This window comes from Anolis sagrei, chromosome 11 (assembly GCF_037176765.1).
Source record: "Anolis sagrei isolate rAnoSag1 chromosome 11, rAnoSag1.mat, whole genome shotgun sequence".
NCBI lineage: Eukaryota > Metazoa > Chordata > Lepidosauria > Squamata > Dactyloidae > Anolis > Anolis sagrei.
The window spans coordinates 15,411,789-15,430,028 of NC_090031.1; the positions used below are offsets into that span (position 1 = coordinate 15,411,789).

General features: G+C 45.0%; 1 protein-coding gene across 1 annotated transcript; it reads right to left on the reverse strand.

Moving 5' to 3' along the window:
• Window positions 1–3,249: 3,249 nt before the first annotated feature.
• Window positions 3,250–17,977, reverse strand: LOC132763621 (uncharacterized). The gene is made up of 13 exons (XM_060757275.2): window positions 15,547–17,977; window positions 14,092–14,213; window positions 13,912–13,966; window positions 12,141–12,294; window positions 11,888–11,953; window positions 9,080–9,154; window positions 8,556–8,609; window positions 8,366–8,413; window positions 6,738–6,785; window positions 6,309–6,362; window positions 6,074–6,157; window positions 5,895–5,945; window positions 3,250–3,385 (listed from the first exon to the last, which is right to left on the reverse strand). Exons 1-13 carry the CDS (start codon window positions 15,596–15,598, stop codon window positions 3,352–3,354), a joined length of 897 nt encoding a protein of 298 aa, XP_060613258.2. The 5' UTR covers window positions 15,599–17,977; the 3' UTR covers window positions 3,250–3,351.
• Window positions 17,978–18,240: the final 263 nt, after the last annotated feature.

Sequence of the window (18,240 nt, forward strand, 5' to 3'; positions counted from 1 at the left end):
CAGATCCATCATTGTTTGAGTCCAAAGTCATCTTTGGATACAGGTGAACTACAACTCTAAAACCAAAGGTCAATGGCCAGCAACCTTTCCAGTATTTTCTGTTGGTCGTGTGAGTTCTTGTGTGCCAAGTTTGGTTCAATTCCATCACTGGTGGGATTCAGAATGGTCTTTGATTGTAGGTGAACTATAAATCCCAGCAATTACAACTCCCAAATGACAAAATCAATTTTTTGGAGTGGAGAACATACATTGGGTTGTTAGGTATCATGTGTCCAAATTTGGTGTCAATTCTTCCAGTGGTTTTTGAGTTCTGTTAATCCCACAAACGAACATTACATTTTTATTTATATAGATAATAATATTGGTATAACATGGGCAAACTTTGGCCCTCTGGTGTTTTGGACTTCAACTCCCACAATTCCTGGCCTCAGGCCCCATCCTTTCCTCCCTCAGCTGGTTAAGCGTTAAATGGATGCAATGACTCAGCAAAAGTTGCAGTTTGAAATAAGCAGGTGTGCCTGTAGCTTGGTCTGTGTGAGGTCTCTGTGGGAGTGGGGTCTCAGTTTGTTAGCAGGCCTCAGTATGAGAAGGCCTCAGCATTAGTTCGCTTCAGTATGTGAGAGGCCTCAGTCTGAGAGAGCCCTCTGTGAGAAGGCCTCAGTGGGAGAAGGCCTCAGTGGGAGGAAGGCTCAGTAAAAGAGAAACATACCCAGGAATTGAGGCAGTTGAAGTCCAAAACTGGTAGAGGCTAAGTTTGCCCATGCCTGGGGTATAGCATTAGGCCTATTTTTCAATATAATGGTATAGTACCATACAGTAATATTTAATACTGATATGGTACTATGCTAATAATATAATATATTGTATGTATATATACCTTGTAAGATGCTCCGAGTCCCCTTCGGGGTGAGAAGGGCAGCATATAAACGCCGCAAATAAATAAATAACTCTCAAGCAAGCAGAAACATTAATCCAGCATTTACCAATCCCCAAGTGCCGTAGATGCACAGTCGTTTCCATTTTTGTTGTTCATTCGTTCAGTCGTTTCTGACTCTTTGTGACTTCATGGACCTGTCCATGCCAGAGATCCCTGTCAGTCGTCACCACCCCAAGCTCCTTCAAGGTCAATCCAGTCACTTCAAGGATACCATCCATTCATCTTGCCCTTGGTCGACCCCTCTTCCTTTTTCCTTCCATTTCCCCCAGCATCATACTCTTTTCCATTACAAGTAGTAGTAATAATAATAATCATCATCATCATCATCATCCAGTATCTACCAATCCCAGAGGCCATGGCTTAACTGAGATCTCTTATTATTGTATCTATCAACAGCAATGGAAGCTATGGCTTCAATGAGAGATAATAATAATAATAATAATAATTATTATTATTATTATTACCTCTCATTACCTCTGAGGATGCTTGCCATAGATGCAGGCGAAACGTCAATTGCCTCCAGAACATGGCCATATAGCCCGGAAAAACCTACAACAACCCATTATTATTATTATTATTATTATTATTATTATTATATCATTTACCAATTCCCATGAGTGCCATGGATTCACTGAGTCTGTCTGCTGTATTATTATTATTCGAGTTGACTGTACGAGGGTTGAATAAAAACTAATGCCTCCACCTTTGTAACTCTTCAACATATGGCAGTACTGGTATGCGGCGGGTACTGGCTTGTTCAGTAGACTCTCCTCTACAGTTCCATTTTGGTGGGAAGCCTTAGCATTGAACGGTTGTGTTGTTAAAGTGCAAAGTATGGAACCCTGCGCAGATGGCCGGTCAATGAGACTTAACGTGCAGTCATTGAATTCTTGACAGCAGAAGATGTCACCCCAAAGGAGATCATCAGAGAGTGCAAGCTGTTTATAGTCATTGTGTCGATGTGAGTACTGTGCGTCGTTGGGTGAGTAAGTTTAAAGATGTTGAGGTGATGCCTTCTGCTGTCGAGAATTCAATGACTGCACATTGCTTAAGTCGCATTGACCGATCATCTGTACAGGGTTCCATACTTGGTACTTTAACAACACAACAGTTCAATGCTAAGGCTTCCTGCCAAAATGGAACTGTAGAGGAGTGTCTACTGAACAAGCCAGTACCTGACTGCACATTGCTTAAGTCTCATTGACCAATCATCTGTGCAGGGTTCCATACTTTGTACTTTAACAACACAACCGTTCAATGGCTTCCCGCCAAAATGGAACTGTAGAGGAGAGTCTACTGAACAAGCCAGTACCTGCCGCATACCAGTACTACCATCAAGGTGGAGGCATTACTTTTCATTCAACCCTCGTAATAATGCAGTCATTGCTAATAGTCAATACAGATTGATCAAAAACAAGTCCTGCCAGACTAATCTGATCTTTTTTTTCAATTGAGTTACAAGCTGAGTAGATGCAGGGAACGATGCCTGGCTCAACAGCAGAATGTGTGAAAAAGATCTTGGAGTCCTTGTGGACAGGAAGTTAAACAAGAGCCAGCAATGTGATGCAGCAGCTAAAAAGGCCAATGGGATTTTGGCCAGCATCAATAGGAATCCAGGGAAGTCATGCTCTCCCTTTATTCTATTCTGCCTTGGTCAGACCACTTTACCTAGAATCTCACCGTGTCAAATTCTGGGCACCGCAACCGAAGGGAGATGTTGATGTTGTTGAATGTGTCCAGAGGAAGAGGGTGACGCAAAGGATCAAGGATCTGGGGAACAAGCCCCATGAGGAGTGACTTAAAGAGCTGGGTATGTTTAGTCTGCAGAAGAGAAAGCTGAGGGGAGAAAGCTGCATAAATATGTGGGGGGAATATGTCATAGGGAGGAGGGAGAAGGTTTGTTTTCTGCTGCCCTGGAGACTAGGACCCAATGGAACAATGGCTTCAAACTACAGCAAAGGAGATTCCACCTGAACATGAGGACTGTGAAAGAGAGCTGTTCAGCAGTGGAACCCTTGGAGTGTGGTGGAGGCTCCTTCTTTGGAGGCTTTCAAGCAGAGACTAGATAGCTATCTGTCAGGGGTGCTTTGAATGTGATTTTCCTGCTTCTTGGCAGAATGGGGTTGGACTAGATGGCCCACCAGGTCTCTTCCAACTCTAGGATTCAATGATTGCAACTAATATTATTATTAATCTGACATCTGTCAATCCGCATGGGGCCATGGGTTCACTGAGAGTCTATTATGTTGTAGGAGGAGTAGCTATTATACCATAAAATTTGCAAACACCATTTGAATAAAGGAGGGAGGGGGGTAAGCAAAACAAGAGATGCTTTAATGCAAAACCATGGCGGCCCCCATCTTGCAGGGCCCTCTCCTTCGTGCAGACAGGCCATTCCATGCACCGCCCTCCTCTCATCCAATCTCTTCGTAGATATGGTTCTCCCGCCTGGAAAGGAAGGCAGAAGGAAGGCCAGGAAAGGGAAGGCTGTGAGATGCGTGGGTTTTGGGGGAAGGAGAGGAAGCAGCAGCAGGAGTAAACGGTCTTCTTCCCAGCCAAGAAGCCCCCACCCCTCTCTCATCTATCTCTACCAAGGATCATTTATGGATCATCTGTTTCGTCTGTCACTATATATTTATATTCTCTCTCTCTCTCTCTTTTTCTCTCTCTATCTATCTAATCGTCGATATCATACAGCTGCCTATTATCTATCTCCATCATGTATCAGCTATCATTCAATTTATCTTTCTCTATATTCTATCTATATTCTATATTGATGTACTGTTGTTGTGTTGTTTATTGATGTACTGGGTCTCGGCCTCTTACGCCACACCGAGTCCTTCGGGAGATGGTAGCGGGTTATAAATAAAGGATTATTATTATTATTATTATTATTATTATTATTATTATTATTATTATTATTTGCATCTATCATGTAGTTTTAATCTATCTATCTATCAGGTATTATTTGTCATTTTATCTGTCACTATATTGTTATCTGTATTATCTGACTGGGGTATTGGGTGGCAACCTGTACTGGACAGGGTCGCAATCCCCCTGAAGTCACAGGTCCGTAGTTTGGGGGTCCTCCCGGACTCAGCGCTGACGCTTGAAGCTCAGGTATTGGCAGTGGCCGAGAGGGCCTTCGCACAATTTGAACTCATGCACCAACTACGACCATACCTTGTGAAGTCTGACTTGACCATGGTAGTCCATGCCTTAGTTACCTCTAGACTGGATTACTGTAATGCACTCTACGTGGGGCTGCCCTTGAAGAAGGCCCGGAAATTACAACTTGTCCAACATGCAGCAGCCAGATTAATAACTGGGGCGAATTATAGGGAAAGGTCAACTCCCCTGCTTCACTGGCTGCCGTTTGTCTTCCGGTCCCAATTCAAGGTGCAGGTTATTACTTACAAAGCCCTAAATGGTTTGGGACCCGCCTACCTTTGTGACCGGATCTTTCTCCATGAACCAGCCCGAGCTTTTAGATCCTCGGGGGAGGCTCTCCTTTCGCCCTTGCCATTATCACAGGCTCGTCTTATAAGCACAAGGGAGAGAGCCTTCTCCTCTGTGGCTCCCCGACTCTGGAACTCATTGCCCGGTGAGATTAGGAAGGCCCCCACCTTAGAAACTTTCAAGAGGGATCTCAAAACCTGGCTTTTCCAATGCGCTTTTGGAGAGTAGTCATACTATCATACACAGTTGCTCCCCCTCAACGGTTTTTGTCCCCAGAGTATATTTTCCCCACCTGTATGAAGGTGATCTAATCATCTATCTATATAACCTATCAATCTACCTATAAAATACAACACTTATTTGCTGATTGTATTTTACCAAGAAGAACAATATTTTATTGGAATCCTAGTCACCCTACAATCAAAGAGCAGCAATCCCACCAATGATGGAATTGGGCCAAACTTCCCACACAGAAACCCCCTGCCTTGAAGGATCTCGCTTGCGTGAGTCTCCCTCCAGCCTCACATGCTCTTCCTCGCTGCCATGTGCCAAACATGCCTGCTCTCCCCTCCCTGCTTATTGTATTTAACCAAGAAGAATCATATTTTATTGGAATCCTAGTCATCCTAACGGCTAACTTGTACTTGGAAAATTCCACTGAACTTAGTGAAGAGAGGAGGGGCCAGGGGACAGTTCCATCTTGTCTCCTGTACTATGCTAATAATATAATATAATGCAATATAATATATTGTATACACATATAATATTTATAATATTATAATGCAATACAATATAATACTACTAATAAGATATTATAATTATATATTTTATATTACTGTAATATTACTAATAATCTTACAATGTAATGGTATCGTATAATATAGTAATATATAATACTGATATTGTACTATGCTAATACAATATATTGTATGTGTGTGTATATATATATATATATATATATATATATATTGTAAGCTGCTCTGAAATGAAATGTCGTAAATAAATAAATTAAAAAAAAAACATCTTTAAAACTCTGCTAGCCACATATATTTTTATGCAGTGGCATGTCTTTGTCCCTGGCAGTTCAAAGACATTGTTCTTCAGTTCCACAGCTGAGTTACCTGTGTGCCATTACATTACATGAAGTTTTATTTATTTATCCACGGCATATAAATGTCATGAATGAATGAATGAATGAATAAATAAATAAATAAAACTTAATCTAAGGCCCCCTCGGTTTCCATTTCTGGCCAAAGGGAGTTCTACCAGACCCAAAACACTGCAAGTCTCTTCTAAGACATTCAGCCCTGATGTTTGGCTTGTAACCAAGCTGACTGTGCTCTTGCTTTATGAGCCGAAGGCCTGCCCAAACCCTCCTCCCAGACTTCTAACTCCTAGGGATTTTGTATCAGGAGGACTAGAAACTCTAGAAACAAGTTATAGGTAGGGATTTAGAGTACTTTCTGATGTTTGCGTCCATCAAGGAGACCTTACTCACCCTCTTGGGGACAATGTTGGCGACATGGTGGTCCCTGGAGCGCTTCCACTTCTGCAGGAAGGAAGAAGAGTGTAAAACCGATAATCTGGGTGGCAGATTTTTTTTTCCTCGTAATCTAACAAAGAGGTTCTGGAGAACCCCCAAATTCGTCCAAAATGGGTGATGGAACTCAAACTTACAGAGAGGTCGGATGGGAGTGATCGATATTCATGTACTTCTTTTCCAGAGACTCCGGGTTCACGTACCTCTTCTCCAAAGGAGGCCTGGAAGAGCAAGGGGAGGGGTTGCGTGGGAGCAAATGGTCACGGGGCCCGGACAAGGGCAGTTGAGGAGGACTAGCTCTGCACATGCTCAGGGGCCGCCCTCTTTTGAAGAAAGCTGCTCTGGCTCTGCCTTTCCCTCCCTGCGACTCACGAGGAAAGAGGCAGCACTCGATCAGGGCTGATGTACCCCGTCTCTGGGCCTGTCCTGGAAAGGCAAGGAAGGGAGGCTCAGCCCCTCTGCTTTCCCCCCTCAGTGTGCTCAGCCAGCCCTTTCCCAAAGGGTTGCCTCCACCACTGCTGCCCTCCTCCCATTTCCACCCAGGAAGGGAGCTCTGCTTTTCCTGACTACAATTCCCAGTAACCGCTCCTGCTGGGGATTCTGAGATCTGCAGTCACAACATTTCCCAAATGTTGGACATCCCCAGCCCCATGTTTGAAGGTGTCTTGGTTCTTAGATTAGTAGCAGGATATCTATCTATCTATCTATCTATCTATCTATCTATCTATCTATCTATCTATCCATCCATCCATCCATCTATCCATCCAAGAAGAGGCCTCCCACTTCCTTGTTCATACTGACTTGGGTTCCACTGTCTTCATGTTCTGGTAAGTCGTCTCCCGAGGACTTCTGAAATTACAAGGAAAAACATGACTTTGACTCCATAGGGTCTGGAGCCCAAACTGGTTACAAATGCCAATCAATAAGAATTGTGCTGCATTAGGAGCCCACCTGCATTAGGAGCCTATCTGGGAACCAAATAAAGCCTTAGTGTCTAAGTTAAAATGGGTGCATCCATTCTTCCACCCCTCTATCCATCCATCCATCCATCGAGTCAGCCAGCCAACCAACCGGCCACTCTTCCGTCTATCCATACACCTTTCCATCCATCCAGCCAGCCAGCCAGCGAGCCGGCCAGCCAACCAACCAACCAGCCACTCTTCCATCTATCCATACACCTTTCCATCCATCCATCCATCCATCCATCCATCCAACCAACCAACCAGCCACTCTTCTGTCTATCCATACACCTTTCCATCCATCCATCCACCCATCCAGCCAGCCAGCCAGCCAGCCAGCCAACCAACCAACCAACCAGCCACTCTTCCATCTATCCATACACCTTTCCATCCATCCATCCATCCAACCAACCAACCAACCAGCCACTCTTCTGTCTATCCATACACCTTTCCATCCATCCATCCATCCATCCATCCATCCATCCATCCAGTGAGCCAGACAGCCAACCAACCACTCTTCCGTCTATCCATACACCTATCCATCCACCCATTCATCCAGTGAGCCAGCCAACCAGCCAGTCACTCTTCCGTCTACCCATACACCCATCCATCCATCCATATCTTTAGCTGGATGGTGTTCTGTCCAGAGGGTTTGGAATGTAACTGGCAGAAGGCAGTTGGTCTGCATGGCCCCTTGAGGTCTCTTCCAACTCTAGGATTTCACGATCTGCCTGCCTGCCTGCCTGCCTGCCTGCCTGCCTGCCTATCTATCTATCTATCTATCTATCTATCTATCTATCTATCTAGCCAGTCAGCTAACCATCTTTCCATCCATCCATCCATCCAGCCAGCCATTCTTCCACCTATCCATCCATCCATCCATCCATTTGAGAAGAGGCATCCAACTTCCTTGTTCTTACTGACTTGTATTCCACTGTTTTAAGGTTCTGAAGTCATCTCCCGAGGGCTTCTGAAGTCACAAGGAAAAACAGGACTTTAACTCGATAGAGTCTGGAGCCCAAACTGGTTACGAAAACCCAAATGCTGATCAATAGGTATTCTGCTGCATTAGGAGCCCCAAAAGAGAACTGAATAAAGCCTTAGAGTTTAAGTTCAAATGGATGCAGGAAATAGGCAGGATATCTACAGTATCCATCTATCTATCGAACTTTCTTTTTCTTTCCTTCCTTCCTTCCATCCATCCATCCAACCATTATTCTATCTATCTATCTATCTATCTATCTATCTATCCATTTTCCAATTATCTATCCATCCAGCCAGCCATCCATCTATCCATCCACCTATCTATCCATCCATGCATTCTTCCACCCCTCCATCCATTCATCCACTCTTCAATCTATCTATCCATCCATCCATCTATCTATCTATCCATCCATCCATCCATTCTTCCACCCCTCTATCTATCCATCCATCCAAGAAGAGTCCTCCCACTTCCTTGTTCTTACTGACCTGGATTCCGCTGGCTTAAGGTTCTGGTAAGTCATGTCCCGATGGGTTCTGAAATCACAAGGAAAAACGACTTTAACTGCATAGAGTCCAGAGTCGAAACACGGAATGTTCTGGGAAGCCTAAGATGAAGCAACGACTGAGAAGAGTCATCTTAAAGGAAGATGGCCGGGCTCCCCTCACTCTCGCTCACCTAGGCCCAGGGTTCAACTCACTGGCACTCAGGTAGACCCCTTGCGTATCTCGCCTGAAAGGACACAAAGGCAGAGAAAAGAGGAAAAGGCCATGTTTGTGGCCACAGAATGATCAAGGTGCCTTGTTTGATGGCAGAAGGGGTTGGACTGGATGGCCTTTGGGGTTCCTAACAACTCTAGGATTCTATGATGATCACCATCTTTGATAGCAATAACAATGATGGTGATGTCTCTTTCTCTGGAGTTTATAAGCAGAGAATGGATGGCCATTATTGGGAGTGCTTTGATGGTGTCTTCCTTTACAGCAGAAGGAGGTTGGACTGGATGGCCACTGAGGTCCCTTCCAACTCTAAAGCAGGACTAAGGAAAGTGAATCACTGTGGGACAAAGCGGTCATTGGCTACATGAGAACATTGGGTGATTTTCCTAGTTAGGAGCAGGATCAGGGGAATGGGTTGTGCTGGTGAAAGAAGGCTTCCTTGGAGCAGCCACGGAAGAGAAAGGACACCTGGGGGCCACTCACGGGGAGGCCGGATGAATCTGCTCGTATCCGTAAGTCCGCCTTGACGGCCTGTAGGTGTTCTCTGGGCGAGGTGGCCTGGAACCAGAGGGAAAGGCAAGGCTGAAAGGCACCGCTATGCCACCCCCCCCCCAAACCGCTCCCCATTCAAATGGGGTGAATGGCCGTCTCAAGCCCTCCTACGGGAAAGGCCTGGAACCCTCCCGATCTGGGCATTTCGGGAAAAAATGGCAATCATAACCTTTTTGAAAAGGAAACATGATGTCATATCCATTTGGCAAATGTGAATCTCCATGAATATGTGGAGATCACCTTTTGAAAACCACTAGTCGAGAAAAGGCATGGCCTTCTTAAAAGTCAACCCTTTGAACAAGTGATGTTCTCAAGCATTCATGTAATGGCACACAGGTAACTCAGCTGTGGAACTGAAGACCAATGTCTTTGAACTGCCAGGGACAAAGACATGCCACTGCATAAAAATATTTAAAGATGTTATTTGTTTTTTTGTTTGTTTATTTATTTATGACATTTATATGCCACCCTTCTCCCCCCGAAGGGGACTCAGAGCGACTTACAAAATATATATACATACAATATATTATATTATTAGCATAGTACATTATCATTATTAAATATTACTATGTTGTACTACACCATTATATTGTAATATTATTAGTAATATAACATGTAATATAAAATATATAATTATAGTATCATATCATTATTAATATTATATTGTATTACATTATAATATTATTAATATTATATTATATTATATTATACCATTTGCATAGCACAGGAGACAAGGTGGAACTATTCCCTGGCCCCCTCTCTCTTCACTCTGGCACACAGCGGCGGTTGATGCTGTGGGGAGGGGTCCCCAACTGATGACATATGCAGGAGACAAGATGGAACTGTCCCCTGGCCCCGTTTCTCTTCACTCGGGCCCAGAGCGGCGGTTGGTGCTGGGGGGAGGGGTCCCCAACTGATGACATATGCAGGAGACAAGATGGAACTGTCTCCTAGCCCCCTCTCTCTTCACTCTGGCCCAGAGCGGCGGTTGGTGCTGGGGGGAGGGGTCCCCAACTAATGACATATCCAGGAGACAAGATGGAACTGTCCCTGGCCCCCTCTCTCTTCACTCTGACCCAGAGCGGCAGTTGGTGCTGGGGGGAGGGGTCCCCAACTAATGACATATCCAGGAGACAAGATGGAACTATTCCTGGCCCCCTCTCTCTTCACTCTGACCCAAAGCGGCGGTTGGTGCTGGGGGGAGGGGTCCCCAACTGATGACATATCCAGGAGACAAGATGGAACTGTCCCTGGCCCCCTCTCTCTTCACTCTGGCCCAGAGCGGCGGTTGGTGCTGGGGGGAGGGGTCCCCAACTGATGACATGTGCAGGAGACAAGATGGAACTGTCCCTGGCCCCCTCTCTCTTCACTCTGGCCCAGAGCGGCGGTTGGTGCTGTGGGGAGGGGTCCCCAACTGATGACATTGGCAGGAGGCAAGATGGAACTGTCCCCCTCCCTCTTCATTCTGGCCCAGAGCGGTGGTTGGTGCTGGGGGAGGGGTCCCCAGATGATGACATAGGCAGGAGACAAGATGGAACTGTCCCTGACCCCCTCTCTCTTCACTCTGGTCCAGAGCGGCGGTTGGTGCTGGGTGAGGGGTCTCCACCTTTTTTTGAAGTTGCAGTTGCTCCAAACATATTTTAAACCTCTTAAGTTTAAAATATGCACTCAGAGACAAAAAACAAAGTTTTCTTTCAAAAATAACATATCTGATTTACTCACAAATATCTTGTATTCATTCACCATACAGGCACATTTCTTATTAAAGTTCAGTTATAGATAGGATGTAGTTTCTCTGTGTTGAGAACACAGGGCAACATTCTTAATCAATAGTACATAGTCCAAAGTCTTTAAGTATACATCTTATGAAAATCCAAACTGTATCATTATAAGGTTCTTGTGGGTTTTTTCGGGCTATAGAGCCATGTTCTAGAGGCATTTCTCTTGACGTTTCGCCTGCATCTATGGCAAGCATCCTCAGAGGTTGTGAGGTCTGTTGGAAGTAGGAAAAATGGATTTATATATCTGTGGAATGGCTGGGGTGGGGCAAGGAGCTCTTCCCTGCTGCAGTTAGGTGTGAATGTTTAGCTGATCTCCTTCATTAGCATTTGAAGGCCTGCCTGAGCCTGGGAAAATCTGTTGCTGGGAGGTGTTAATCTGTGCCTGGTTTTTTCCTCTCTGCTGTTTTGCTGTTGTAAATTTAGAGTTTTTTAATACTGGTAGCCAGATTTTGTTCATTTTCATGGTCTCTTCCTTTCTGTTGAAATTGTCCACATGCTTGTGGATTTCAATGGCTTCTCTGTGTAGTCTGATATCATTATACTCACTGCTTCTCAAAGCAAACATATATAGTAAACTATTTCTGCATAAATCCAAAAGACATCTGCTTCCATTTGAAATCCAAAAGCATACTGTTTCTATTGAAGTCCAAAAATATACTATTTCCATCGAACTCCAAAAACATGCTGATTCCAAAATGGCTGCAATGACTCAGCAAAAGGTGCAGTTCTATATAAGCAGGTGTGCCAGTAGCTTAGTAGCCGTGAGTCTGAGGTAAACCTCAGTGGGAGAAAGGTCCCAATGCTCAGTCCAATCACATGGCTGTAGCCCCTCCCACACCAAAGAGGTCAGCCAAATTGCCAAATCAACATATACATACAATACAGGTTAGAAAATATATACATTCACAAACAAATAGTGAAGGCTTGGAAGATTGCTATTTCTAACAAGGCCACTTACGGGACAGGAGGGGCCCGCCTCTTAGGATGCAGCATGTGGCCCGACTTTTCCTCCTTATCCTTCTTCCTGGGAACCAAGAAGGAGAAGGAAAGGGCTGAGCAAGAAGGGGGTAACAAACCTGAGGGCCACTCTGGCAGGGCCACATATAAGGGGAGAGGACCCAGGACCTGTTCTGAGAGGTTCCCTTCCCTGCCCCCTGCTGCTTGAGGGAGATCACAATCCCCTGTCCCCCCGTCGATCACCCCAGACTTACTTATTCGCCTTCACCACCCAGCACAAGAACCAGATGACCGCTGCCAGGAGGAGGACGGTGGGGAGGAAAGCCAGGAAGGCCAAGGCGGCCACCAGGGCCACCACTGTGCTTTCAGACATCGTTGGCGGACAGTGGCACTCATCTTGGATTGGCACTGCAACACAAGGGGCAGCGGGGAAGGAAGGATGGGGGGGGGGGGAAATAAGTGTCAGAAATATTAAAAATTAGGTATTTTTAATTACAAAAATGTGAGTCAAGCACTGAAAGGGTTAAATGGATGCAATGACTCAGCAAAAGGTGCAGTTCTATATAAGTAGGTGTGCCAGTAGCTTAGTAGCCATCAGTCTGAGGTAAACCTCAGTGGGAGAAAGATCCCAATCTGTGGAAGAAGGCCTCACAGTGTGAGGTAGGTCTTAGTCTGTGAGAGAAGCCTCTGTATGAGGTAGGCCTTAGTCTATGAGAAGGCCAAGTATGAGGAAGGGTTTGGTAAAAGAAGCTCCAGGTTAAAGGCCTTGTGTGTAAGGCCTCATTTTGTAAAGGTCCAGTATAAAGGCTTCTGTGTAAAAAGCTCCTGTGTAACTTCAGTGTGAGAAGAGGCTCTGTGAGAGTGAAGCTGTTTATCTGCATGAGAAAGCATGGAAGCAAAGAAGGAATCATAAAGAACTTTGTGTTATGTAAACTTTGTTCTTGTAAATAGTGCAACCATATTATTTTGCTATCACGGAAAGCCTCCTATGGAAGAGATAACAATTGTCGGTGTGTTTCTGTTCTTTTTGTCAGTTTGGGCTACTGGTCAAATTTATTTATTTACTTATTTATTTACGACATTGATATGCCGCCCTTCTCACTCCGAAGGGGACTCAGAGCACACACACACACACACACACACACACACACACTAGCCGTCCCCTACCACTCATTGCTGTGGCCCAGTCTGTGTATATGTGTTCTGCATGTGTATATATGTGTGTTTGCATGCATGCATGCATATATATATATATATGTGTGTGTGTGTGTGTGTGTGTGTGTGTGTGTTTATATGTGTACATGCATATTGTGTATATGTGTGTGCTTGTCTATAATATTCATATTGTATATATGTATGTATGTGGACCACTGACCTTGAAGGAGCTGGGGGTGGTGACGACAGGGAGCTCTGGCGTGGGCTGGTCCATGAGGTCACGAAGAGTCGCAGACGACTGTACGAATGAACAACAACATGTATGTGGATATGTATATGTCTGTGCATGTGTATATTTGTGTGTTTGTGCATAAATATACGTGTGTATGTGTATGAATGTGTGCATGTGCATATGTATATGAGTGTATGTGAATATGTATATATGGTTTATTTTTTGGGTTTTTAAGTCTGTTCTGCTGGGGTTTTGTGTGTGCGCGTGTTTATGGGTGATGGACACTCGTTAGACTGTTTGGTGTATTGTGTCCAAATTTGGTGTCAATTCGTCCAGTGGTTTTTGAGTTATGTTAATCCCACAAACGAACATTACATTTTATACACACACAAACACACACACAATATATTGCTTTTATTTTGACTCACCCAGGGACCACCTCAAATGCGAGTGGACTCGCCCAGGTCTAAATCAGCCATGGGAAACAAGACCTCCTCTGCCAAAAGCTGTGGGGAGTGCAGGCCCAGAGGAACCCAATGGCTAGATCCGATCTCTTCTGCACTCCCCATCCCAGCCACAGAGGTGGGTTTTCTATCTGAACAATGCCAGGTGCTAGGTGGGGCTGGGGGACGTCTTACCTTCGAAGGAGGCATGCCGGTGCCCGATATGGTTGCGTCCAGAATCTTCTGGATACTGTGGATAAGAAGCCGCGTTGTGTGAATTCTGTGCCCCTTTTCTCGAGCTGGAGCCCCGGTTCCCCTGGCTCTCTCTGAGCAGAGGGTCTGCATCCAGAGAAAAAGCCGGATCCTTGGGCTCACCTTCCTGACAGCTCTCCGGACAATGTCCACATGGCCCTCTGCATTGCTCTCATTGGAACTGGCCAGCCGGAGATCTGAGGCCCGAGGATGAGCTTTGGGTCTCCCTTCCTCCGTGGTTTCCACTGGGAAGCAAAGGAATCAGAGGAATCTGCTCTGAGTGAGGACTGGGCCCACATCAAGAGATGTCCCGTGTCATTCCCGTCTTGCTTCTGTCATGGCATCCTGTACTCTGCCACTGGCCCATAAAGATCAACTACATATTTTTAATTACAAAAAATGTGAAACAAGCATGCAATGACTCAGAAAAAGCTGTAGTTCAACATAAGCAGGTGTGCCTGTAGCTTAGTAGTCTCAGTCTGTGAGAGGCTGCTGTGGGAGAAAGGCTTCAGTGTGTTAGTACGCCTCAGTATGAGAAGGCCTCAGTGTTAGTTCGCCTCAGTGTGAGCGAGGCATCAGTCTGAGGTAGCCCTCAGTGTGTGATGAAACCTCAGTGGGAGAAAGGCCTCAGTTTTAGGAGGCCTGGTGTAAGAACCTTTGATGAGAGAAGCCCCAGGTTGATGGCATTAATCTCTCACTGAAGCTTCTCACACCTTCTCATAATGAGGCCTACTAACACTGAGGCCTACCTCACACTGAGGTCTTTCTCCTGAGGAGGTCTGCTAACACTGAGGTCTCCATCAGACTGTGTGTAACAAGCTTGTCAGTCTTATGGAGACCTCAGTGTTAGCAGACCTCCTCAGGAGAAAGACCTCAGTGTGAAGTAGGCCTCAGCGTTAGTAGGCTTCATTATGAGAAGGTGTGAGAAGCTTCAGTGAGAGATTAATGCCATCATGTGTGAAGGCTGTTGTGTGTAAAAGGCTATTGTGTGAAGCTTCTGTGTAAGTTCGTTGTGAGAAGAGGTTCTATGAGAGCGAGGCTGTTTATCTGCATAGGAAAGAAGCCCAGCGTGGAAGCAAAGAAGGAAGTATAAAGAACCGTGTTCATGTTATGGAAACCTTGTTCCTGTACACAGTGCAACCATATTATTTTACTATAAAGAAAAGCCTCCTATGGAAGTGATAACATTGGTCTGTGTGTTTTTGTTCTTTTTTATCACTTTGGGCTGGGTCACACTGCTGATAAGTTACTTTGCTGTGCATTATTAGGAGGGTCTTTTCTTAATAGGCCCACTCACCCCATAAATCAAACACTAACATATGGAGCCTCAATTAGACAAAAAGAGCGAGGAAGGGGGGAAACTATAAGCCAACTCTGTCAACAATGGCACCCTCCTGGTCACACATCACAGAGGGAAAGCCGCTTTGAGGGTCTTTTTAAAAAGCAGGATAATAATAATAATAATGCAAAATGTTTGTATTTCTTTGTATGTGTATAATATAATAAAATCAGTTTAATAATAATAATAATAATAATAATAATAATAATAAATGCCCAGCCATTGGCTGCAAGACTCACAGGAAGACGAAGCCGCAATGCAGAAGAAGACTATGCAGGTCAGATGCATCATGGCGGTCCTTCGCCTAAGGATCCTTCATGCCTTCCAAGGAGCCTCTCTGGCTAAGGGACAGTCGGCCAGGCCATCCGGCGGGGGGGACAGAACTTTGCAGCAGGGGATTCTGGGACAGATTGTGAGGTCATAGAGCCATGGAACACTCCCCTCCAATGGCCGGGAGAAGTGAAGAAGTGAGTCTAGATGGCCTTAGCACAGGGGTGTCACTCATTTTCATTGAGGGCCTTCGAAGAGCAAACAGGGTCCAAATCACTCAGAACATCAGGGCGTTCTTCTTAGTGTATAGGTGGCATCTCTTTTCCTGCCATGGGAACCCATGGCCCCCTCTAGAGCAGCAGCAATGCAAGCCTTGCCCGTTCCTCCTCCTTGGGACATACGAGGGTTGAATGAAAAGTAAAGCCTCCACCTTCGTTACTTGGGTTTGGATGGGAATATTTTAATAAATCAAATGTAGAAATAATCCTTAGAATGTGGTCTTTAACTTCCACTATTCACTTTTCCACATAATCACAAGACAATTGGATAAATTTCTGCCAACGATGAACAAGTTTTCTGAAGCCGTCACGGAAGAAGTTGACATACTGTTTCCGCAACCAGCATCTCACAGTTCTCTCCTCCTGGGTACCCACCGTGCACAGATCTTCCGATAGCCAAGCAAACAATGTGACCCGCACATTCTTGTGAAATGCAGATTATGCTTGAAATTTCTGAGTGATACGACAATCGTCCTGAATCAATCTGTTAACCTTTTGCTTGTGAAACTCAGTGGTTGCTGTCACAGGACGCCCAACTCTTTGTCACACAAGTCAGATATTCCCACCTCAACATCTTTAAACTTAACTCACCCAACGATGCACAGTATTCACATCAACACAATCACCATAAACAGCTTGCATTCTCTGATGAATCTCCTTTGGGGTGACACCGTCTGCTGTCAATAATTCAATCACTGCATTGACAGACCGTCTGCGCAGGGTTCCATACTTTGCACTTTAACAACACAACAGTTCAATGCTAAGGCTTCCCGCCAAAATGGAAGTGAAGAGGAGAGTCTACTGAACAAGCCAGTACCTGCCGCATTCCAGTACTGCCATCTGTTGAGGAGTTACGAAGGTGGAGGCATTACTTTTCATTCAACCCTCGTAGTTTTACACACTTTGTGCTCCTGAGGTTCAGCGGATGACCACTATAGTATCTGCCAAAAGGGGAAATGGGTCCCACCAGAGCCAGGTCGGTCCACAAAAAACACCAGTGGCTGAGGATCTGTGGTTCTGCCTTCCCATTGGTTTGTCTGTAGCTGGAATTGCCGATTGACCCCCCCCCCCCCCTTACATAAGCAACAACAGCACACTTTCCCAGGAGCCCAAAGCCAGCCTGGGATTGGGGCTTTGGAAATAGCAGGGCTGACGCGGGGCTCAGAAATAGCTCAGCTTATCACCGGCATTAGCTATTTCAGAACAAGCCAGGGCTAAAGGCGCTGCTAGGCTCTGGCAGAAACCCAGGGATTCTCTTCCCATTTTGGGGACTGGGGGGAAAACAGTTTGGTAGGGATGTACCCCTTGGAGTTTTGCAGCCCAGCATTTGCTAATCTAAAAGTGCAACACAGCTATTTCATGCAATGCATGAAAACTGTCAGAAATATTAAAAACTAACTAGGTATTTTTAATTACAAAAATGTGAGTCAAGCACTGAAAGGGTTAAATGGATGCAATGACTCACAAAAGCTATAGTTCTATATAAGTAGGTATTCCTGTAGCTTAGTAGCCCTTAGTCTGAGGTAGCCTTCAGTCTATGAGAGGTCTATGTGGAAGAAGGTCCTCAGTGTGTTTGTAGGCCTCAGTATGAGAAGGCCTCAGTGTTAGTGCGCCTCAGTGTGAGAAGTGTGTCAGTCTGAGGGAGCCCTCAATGTTAGCAGACCTCAGTGGGAGAAAGAACTCAGTGTGAGGTAGGCCTCAGTGTTAGTAGGTCTCAGTATGAGAAGGACTGGTGTGAGAAGCTGTGGTGAGAGAAGCCCCAGGTTGAAGGCCATCGTGTGTAAAGCCTGCTGTGTGTAAAAGGCTATTGTTATTATCGCCCAAGTTTTTAATTAGTCTTAATCAGTTTTTCTTTTAATCATTACATGTAGCCCACCCATTGTCATTGTGACTGTGCTTATTGTAATTTTATATTTTTAGGTATTCATATGTTTTATGTAACTATGTTGTTGTTGTTTATTGTTTCTGTTTTCGGTTTTATCTTATTGTAAATTGTTGTTTGGGCTTGGCCTCATGTAAGCTGCTCCGAGTCACCATTGGGGAGATGGTGGCGGGATATAAATAAAGATGATGATGATGATTATTATTGTGTGAAGCTTCTGTGTAAGTTCGTTGTGAGAAGAGGCTCTGTGAAAGCAAGGCTGTTTATCTGCATTAGAGAGAAGCTCAGTGTGGAAGCAAAGAAGGAAGTATAAAAAACTTTGTTTGTGTTATGGAAACCTTGTTCTGGTAAATACTGCAACCATATTTCTCTCAGTGAGAGAAAGGTGTTGGTCTGAGAAAAAGCCTCAGTGAGAAAAGCCGCATGTTAGCTCACCTCAGTGGAAGAAAGGCCTCTGCGTGAGGTAGGCCTCAGTGTTAATAGGCCTGGTGTGAAAAGCTTCA

Bases quoted from the DNA above. Each gene is read 5' to 3' on its own strand.
- LOC132763621 (XM_060757275.2), bottom strand. From the start codon at position 15,598: ATGATGCATCTGACCTGCATAGTCTTCTTCTGCATTGCGGCTTCGTCT. The intron at 14,214-15,546 runs GTGAGTCTTGCA...TTTGCTTCCCAG, and splicing joins CATTGCGGCTTCGTCTTCCT to TGGAAACCACGGAGGAAGGG. The intron at 12,295-13,911 runs GTAAGACGTCCC...CTTGTGTTGCAG, and splicing joins CCGGCATGCCTCCTTCGAAG to TGCCAATCCAAGATGAGTGC.